Raw genomic sequence first — 8,264 nt, 5'->3', positions numbered from 1 at the left:
TTTTTTTTTTTTTTTTTTTTTTTTTTTTTTTTTTTTTTTAACCATTGATCATTTCAACACACTCCAGGCTCAGCATCAGAGGCTAACAGCAGCTCTATTGAATATCTTTCTCCAGGTGTCAGCATTTTCTACTTGGGAGAAAGAATTGCATAAGATTGTGTTTGACCCACGATATCTCCTGCTAAACTCTGAGGAACGAAAACAGGTAATTCTGGGGCAAGGTAACATGGGAACTAGAGACAAAGCTGGGAGGCTGCTGGGTTCCCTGATAGTCTGAGAGCTTGGGACTAAAGTTGAAGGTCCAGAGGAGGTTCATGCCTGGAACTGTTTTGTCCTATTGTGTGGTTACAAGCCCTGCAGGGAATGACGCGGCGTCTAAGATAAAAGCGCAAAGCTTGGAGCACCAACCCCATTCCAAATGGCTGTACTCAGTGTGTTGACTACACTGTTCCACCTCTGCTCTTCTACTGTTCTAGGGAAATCAGCGGTGGCCAGGGAACAGAGATAATTAAAGTAAAAGTTACTATTGTAGGAAACAGGTGCCAGGAAAGGTCAGGGTGGGCTGGGCTGGAGTGGGTGCTACCAGGCTCCCCAGAAGAATGACTTGCCAGAGATCCGCTCAGGCTTATTTGTGAAGAAGTTCACAGAGCCAACTCAAAAAGATGACTGAGAGGCAGGACAATATGCTATAGCCTGGGAAGGGACTGCAGACACCACATCTTAGCTGAGGCTGTGGGGCAGAATAGAGTTAAGAGCTATAAGGACAGAGTGCTATAATCTGTAGTCACTGACCTGGCCAGACTCTTCTTGAGGCCCTGTCACTACCCTGCCCCTCACCTTGTATAAAGCAACTGGAAAAAAAAATGAGCTTTAGAGTTAGCAGAGAAGAGGGGTCATTGCCAAGGATCTCCAGGAACCCACTGATGTGTGAGCTGCCAGATTCTTATCAAGGTGCCAGTAAGTCATGGGGAGTACAATTTTATATCGAGTCTGTTACTGGCCATAGCGAACACTGAGATGGTGCAAATGAAAAGCACCCAACTGGTCTCAGCCAGCCAGGGACCCTTTCTCTCCCCTACTCCTTAACTAAAATTTCTTCATCTATTAGGCTGAGTGAGGGGCTGGGAAGCATAGGAGGGTCCTGAGCTGGCCTCCTAGAATCTCCAATTTATCCTTTCTGAAACTTGGAATGGAGCCTTTCCATGGAGTTTATGTCAGCACACAATTCAGTGAGCTGAGTTTGGGCTACATGTGTATTCTTCTATGGCTAAAGAAAACTGTACATTTTAATAATTGATACTATTTCACCATTTTGTTGCATTATTAAAAAGCAAAAAGTTCAATTGCTCTTTGTAAAAAAAAAAAAAAGAAAGCTCATCTACACTGTAAGATGCTGTGAGCTTCTGAGGCAGGCTCGCCTTGTGTGTGAAGACCCATTGCAAACAGCTAATGTGTCAAGCCAACCTATAAATATATAGGCTGTGCTTTTACAAATAGTCATTTTTGTTTGCAGGGGGGTGGGGATGTTTTTGCTTTCTTTTTGATGTATGACCAATTGTTTTCTGCACCCAACTGTTAGGTTTTAGAGGCTAACATCATTTTAGAAGAAGCTAAAAGAAAAGACCTGTTTAGTATGGGGCCCTCCAACAACTCCAGTTGTTCCTTAAATTACAGATGCTTAAATTGTATCCGTTAGAAGGTCTAGGAGAGCCAAGGCCCAGGCAGAAAGGATTTGGTTCATGGAAAGGACATTACTAACCACAATTCACTTTTTGGAGTCTCGGGGCAGAACCTTCTGGATCAGATTATCCCAGGAAGCTGGAGAGACTGGGCTTTCAGAGACCCTAGTTAGAGTGGGCAGATGCCAGCCTGAGAGGGCTATTGCAATTGTCCCTGCTTGGGTAATCAACACTTGCCTAGGCATGTCTTTGCATCTTGAAACATCTTATACCAAGAGCCCATTGTGTAGCCAAAGATTTCAGAAGTCCCTGTGAAATCACCAAGGGCTTTGTCAGTACTATCTTAATGTGCTGCAATGGGAAAAGAGACAGCCTCATGGTCTCCATGAACCCTGCCCTCCAGAGAGCATCCTGGTCCAATGCCTACATCCCTGACGCAGTTGTATGATTGGTGGCACAGCAACTGCATGCAGAGAAGGAGCAGTGACTGGGCTTCTCTGAGAAAGCACAGTCCAAATTACAAATGGATTGGAGAGCAAGCATCTGATAGAATCTGCGGAGCCCTCCCATGGCAGTGTTTTCACAGGGGAAAGCTAAGGCTCCTGGTGTGAAGTTACCCAGACTGCAAAGGAGATGGAGTGAACCTAAACAGAGAACCAGGCCTGAGGAGCGCTAATCAGTCCGGTTTCTATGGTAACAAGAAGTGTTTCATTTTATTACACCAGAGCCTACAGAAAACGAGATAACGGCCAGTGCTCTCTTTTAAAAAGTCATGCTCCAATTTGGGTAAAACTGGTATAATTTGTTAGAGGAGAAATATACCTGCTATGTTGAGTTATAGCAGCTTAAATAAAGCAACAGAGGGAAAGAAGAGAGAAAGGGAAATAATTTGATTAGGGGGATAAATGGTTCTAGGCAGGGAGGTGTGTGGGCATTTCTCCTGGGCTCTGACCCCACAGCCCGCCAGCCTTTCTGCCCACTCTAAAATTAATAGAGTAAAACTGAGCTGATGATGGAGCCACACACTTTTATTTGGATAACAGCCCTGCATTTACTTCTTCTCTCTGTTTAAATTAGAGGACTGCTGGAGAGCACATTCCACTATTTGCTTGAAGGTGAAATAACCCAATCATAGTCTTACTTAAATGTGTGTGCACACATTCAAAATTTAAGTTGTACTCGTGAATATTTCACTTCAGTGGTGCGGAGTCCTCAGGAGGCGAGTTGTATTTCTTGCATAACATCCTGTAAGAGGTTCGCTATTAAAAAATGGATCTGAGCAAGGGGCATGATTGCAGCATCAGGAAGCTGAAGCAGGGGATCAAGGGTTCTAGGCCACCCAGGGCAACATAGTAAGACCCTGTTTTCCCCATTAAAATATCAGAAACAAAACAGAAAGATATGAAGCATATGGTAGCATCAGGGTAGAGACAGGGATGGGTTCAAGTGTGCCATTCCTTCCCCTCTCCTCTTCATTCTTTGGCAGGGTTGCTGGATACCAGTCAATGCCTCAGATCTGCATAGATTGATACAGGGTGGTTATGGACTGTGCCAGTGAAATAGCATGTGGGTTTTTATTGATAATTTTGCGTTTCCATAAATATTTTAATTATCTTCAGCTTATTTTTTAGTGTTCTGAATGCTTGAATAGTGTTATGATTAGAACAGCTCCGTCTTTCTTCTTCCTTGACTTTATGGTCAGCAAGTGACAATTTTTCTACTGGTAGAACAATGAGTAGACTCCCTCCTACAGAAAAAGGAACATTCAGGTTGTGCATGTAACTCAGTTGACAGAATGCTTTGCCCAGCACACATGAAGCCCTGGATTACATACCCAGCACTGCATAAGCCAGGCACAGTGGCATAGACCTGCAATCATATCACTTAGGAGGTAGAGGCAAGAGGATCAGAGGCTCATGGCAAGTTCTAAGCCAGCCTAAAATACATGACACCTTGTTTCAAACAAGGGAAACAAGCAGCAATAATTGAAGAACATTCTATTTGAAGTAGCAAAGAGGAGTTTCACTCAGTCTTATGTGGTACCTGGTTCCCAAGAGAAAACAGTCTGATCTGGAGTGTTGAATGGGTTTGCACACTAAATAGTATTCTCATGCCCTAGACTGGGAAAAGGGCTTGCTATTTCTTTATTCAAACTACATCTTTGATCAAGTTTTCTCCCTGATGGTTGGTGCAGTCTAGACGTCACATGACATCCTTGAGAGGGGTCCCTGGTGCATCCCGAGCCTTCTTCAAGCCCCAGGGTCTCACAGATAGAAGTGAGGTTTCCTGGGAAGTAGAGTGTGGAACTCAGGGATGCAGAGTTCATGTCATTCGCACAGATATTGTGGCCAACTACAGAAGCACAGGAAGTGAGTATAGTAGACGAGGCATCTGTGGATGTTTTGACAGTGTGTGAGTGCTGGTAGGTTAGATATCCTACAAACATTACTCAGAGTACAAAACTGTGAGGGGAGATGCGGATGGAGGGGCTCCTAGCTTCTAGAACACAAAAGAGCTTTCCAAATCCAGTGTAGAACCCCTGAGATGGGCTGATGGGTTGGCCCAGAAGTGCTGCTTGTGTGGAGGGCATGCCAGGAGTTGTGGGAGCTGGGGACTGTGGTTCTCAGCAGCTTAGCTTTTGTGGATAGGATCGGTTAACACCGGAGCTTTGCTTGCGGATCCTGTAGCCAGGGCAAATAACCACTTTCCTCATATGCTGGGCATTTGTGCTGGCCTTGGGGTGTGGGATTTAATTTCAAAGATTCAATATCACGATGATTTTCTTCCATGCATGTGTTTTAAGATATTCGAACAGTTTGTCAAGACAAGAATGAAAGAAGAATATAAGGAAAGAAAAAGTAAACTGCTGCTAGCCAAAGAAGAGTTCAAGAAACTTCTAGAAGAATCTAAAGTATCACCCAGGTACGGAGGGATACAGACACCAAGTGTTTCCTGGGTCCAGAAATGTGTCATTTTTGTACAACTTTCTTCATTATTTCTAACGTTGCAAAGATGTTGGAACATTTACTGGACAGACCTGTTAGCAACAGAAGCCCTTTGGGAATCTGGTACTTCTCGGTCTAGCACAGTGTGATTTGTCATAAATTCCCCATAGTTACTGTATTCTTGCTACAAAGATCAAAAGTCGGCAGCTCTGACTCTGATCTAATAATCCTTCAGTCTCCGTTTTCTCAGTGGTAGAGTTATAGGAGTGAGCGGGGCCACAGCTGGTTTACTACATGGGACCCAAACCCAAGTCCTTATCCTTGGTTAAAGCACACTTGGCATATTTACTTTCATAATTACAAAGCTGTTCATAATCTTAAGACTAGTCAGATCGGTTCTAGGATTTTCCTTTTCTCTTCACTCACTATCACCTTGCCCTCCCAAGCTGTGGGCAGCTCGGTCTTAGGGTCTTAGGGTAAGATTGTGGGGTTAGCTCAGGCTCCTTTGAGTGTTTTCAGTAGTAGCTACTCTGGCCTCTTAGCTATTGTTCAAGTTAACCCTTGTGGTCTGTCTCAAGTCCTTCCTGAGAACCTGTGAGAGCAATAGCAAGGGGCCAGTCTCATGCTCCTGGACAGCCTAGCACACATACCTCTCTGCTTGGGTGTGAGCACCTGAGGGCACACAGTGAATTCTGGTGCCATCTCTGGTCATCAGGACATAGCCACACATGCATGGCAGTCACTCTGAGCACCCCAGAGCCAGCAAAAAGCCAGAACCACCCCTCAACATGACTGAGGCATACTGGGCTCTTGTTCTCCCTTCTCTTCCATGGTGCTTCTCTGCAGAGATACCCCAATGTGGTCTGGAGGGGAGCAGTGTGGGCTGTCAACCCTGAAGAGTCCTTAACCAAAGTGCAGTGATAGCCACAGCAGTTATGTGACTAGAGGAAGAAGCAGAAATGAGGAAATGAAGAGGGAAAGAAAGAAGTGAAGAAGAAAGAAACCAGAGAGAAATAGCCTTCCTTACATGGAACCCATTAATCAAATGCCACCCCCCTTCCACTGCAGGCAGAGCAGGAAGCTGGCAGCTCAATGAAGAAAGGGGACAGTGAGGAATCAAATCCTAGGACTTTGCTTTTAGCAGCTGTGTCCATATATGCTTTTCATTTCTGTATGAAAGGCTATAAGCTGCAATAATTTAAAACAGTAATTGGATATGGAGGAAAACATAAACTTCTCTGTAAAGATAATGAGCAAAAATACCAAGAGTTTTCTGAATGAAGAGTGCTTTTCTGTGCACACTGTGTGCTCAGAGCCAACCATCCTCAATGATGGGGACTCAGGGTGACATCAGAGCAGAACTATGACTGGAAGAAGGAGGGCTGGTTGGTTAATGCCAGATCCTGGGTCCTTGGCCACTCCATAGCTACTATTCCTGGAAGCTCCATGTGAAAGCTGAGCAGGTTGGGACCACAGTCTCTGGGTTCTGGTGTTGCTCCAAAGACCTGGCACTACTATCGCCCTTTAAACTTCTATGGTTGGTAGATCTGTCCTCACTGATCGGGTAGCGCTGGCCTCTGTGGTGTTCTCCAGAGGCTCCCTGGTCTGGCAACAACAGGTTTGCTGCATGGCGAGCCAAGACCTCCCTACCTGACAGCCATGGTTAGACTCTCAGTGTCAGAGGAGAGTAGAAAGCCAAGCAGATAGGGGTGTCTCTACCCCAATTCAGGAGGGTCTAGTTAAATTCCATGTTAAGGGATCTAGAAGATTGTCTCAGAACTCTCCGGGTCTCTAGAGGACATTAGCTTCCCAAAGAAGACCAGGGCTCCCCAGGAAGAATGGGCACCAACTAAGGGAAAAATAGAGGAAGGGTTTTGCTTCACAGTTCCAGTGTGTGTGAGGCCCTGAAGCAGGAGGAAAATTGGTGAGGACAAAGACTTGCATGGCTGCAGCAGCGTTGGCAATAGGGTGGCTACAGATGTGGGAGTGAAGTCGGATCACAGCCCTGACTTCAGCATCTCTCGGCCTCTTGGCCTGCAGAAGTCCTGTCCTGGGAGCTTGCTGGTCATGTTACTCTGTTCTCTGGGGCAATGTGTCAGAAATGCCTTTGTCTTCCAGGACCACATTTAAAGAGTTTGCTGAGAAGTACGGCCGGGATCAGAGGTTTCGGCTTGTTCAGAAGCGAAAGGATCAGGAGCACTTTTTCAACCAGTTCATACTTATTCTAAAGAAACGGGACAAGGAAAACAGACTAAGGCTCCGGAAAATGAGATGAGCCCGTGCACAACGCAATACGACAAAGGGAAGCTGAGTGTGCTCGGGAGGTGGTGGTGGCCGGCTGGCACCGCACCATCTGGGCAGCCGGGGCTCTGGATGTTCTCAGAAAATTACTGTTTCATATTGAAGCTCCCCCTTTTGTACATTGTTCCCAGTTTGATGCATTTCTAATTGCCATGAGATGTCGAGTCCTTAAGTGTTTTAATTATGCAAATTACTTGTAATATACACAAATTATAAACCTGCTGCAGGCTTGTGGCAAAGCAGAAGCAGGAAATGTTCGTCATCATCTCGAGGTGTTGCCTCTACTCCGAAGGACTGTCTAGAACCTCCCCGAGATTTCTGTGAGCCATCCCCTTAGTGCAGGCCTCCCATGGTGTTCCTAGATCAAGGCCCCTTGTTTCTTGAGTAGTAGAAATGGGTTCCATTTTATTCATCACAGTGACAACCAGACCTTTGACACCCCGTGTGGATGTGATCGCCTGCAGGTGGCTAAGAGCGACTGGCTTTTCTGAAAGTTGTATCCTGGCCAGAAGGGAGTCACGATGGCTGTCAGAGATCCTTCCTAAGAGGAGTTATTTTGTACAAAATCATCATATTACTATTTGAGTTATTTTTATTGTATGCCCAGAGTTTGCATGAGATTTTTCTCATCATCTTTGTATAAAAATTAAAAATTTTTTTTAATCAATAAATATTTTAAACCAGCATGTTTTCTGGCTGAAACACCCATCACTATCTTAAGACAGCAGAAATGTGTCAAGTAATTTGAAAAGATTCCTGAGGGAGGTAAATGCATGAGGGAGGTAAGCGTATCAGGATACTGGAATAGACCCTAACTCCCTATACCTGCCTGGATAGATCCTGACTCTCTACATCTGCCTACTATATGGACTGGAACAAACCCTGATGGAAAAAAAAAATCACAGCTTACTTATTTCAAGGCCATGGAGTCCCTCTTTAGAGACAATGCCTCTCTTGCCCACTGAATGCTGACAGCCTCCTTGCCTGCCTTCTTTGTAGATTCCACACACGTTAGAATGTACTTGGATATGGTGGCATCTAGCCCATACTGACAAGCTCTGGTCATAACACCTATGCCATTCAGCCATTCTGCTCTCTCTGCTGGTGACTCATGGCCCTTGCTGAGGTTCAGGAGAGTGGGGCATCTGCAGCCTAGCCAGCACCCCACCCTCAGTCCACTCGCTGCCACCTCTGAATCTGCCCTCTTAGGTGGTCAGTCTCTTTGCACCCATACCTCTGCTTCTGCCATCCTGCAAGACACAGTGAATGCCTCATAGCAGCTTTGAGCTGCCTTCCATAGAGTCGCTATGCGTGATTTGGCCCTTCACTTATCACCACC

At 45.4% G+C, this 8,264-nt stretch overlaps 1 protein-coding gene across 1 annotated transcript in view; it reads left to right on the top strand.

The window, feature by feature from the left end:
* Tcerg1l (transcription elongation regulator 1 like) overlaps nucleotides 1-7,596 on the top strand; it is a 182,121-nt gene extending 174,525 nt beyond the window's left edge. Inside the window, exons 10-12 of the mRNA XM_055608896.1 lie at nucleotides 116-205; nucleotides 4,483-4,601; nucleotides 6,743-7,596. Of these exons, the coding sequence (XP_055464871.1) occupies nucleotides 116-205; nucleotides 4,483-4,601; nucleotides 6,743-6,899 (366 nt within the window). The 3' untranslated portion in view covers nucleotides 6,900-7,596. The remainder of the gene's footprint in view (nucleotides 1-115; nucleotides 206-4,482; nucleotides 4,602-6,742) is intronic.
* The last annotated feature ends 668 nt before the right edge of the window (nucleotides 7,597-8,264 follow it).

Source organism: Psammomys obesus, unplaced genomic scaffold (assembly GCF_907164565.1).
Source record: "Psammomys obesus unplaced genomic scaffold, mPsaObe1.curated_primary_1811, whole genome shotgun sequence".
NCBI lineage: Eukaryota > Metazoa > Chordata > Mammalia > Rodentia > Muridae > Psammomys > Psammomys obesus.
The sequence above is the reverse complement of the archived record's forward strand: the minus strand, read 5'-3'. Positions and strand labels throughout refer to the sequence as shown.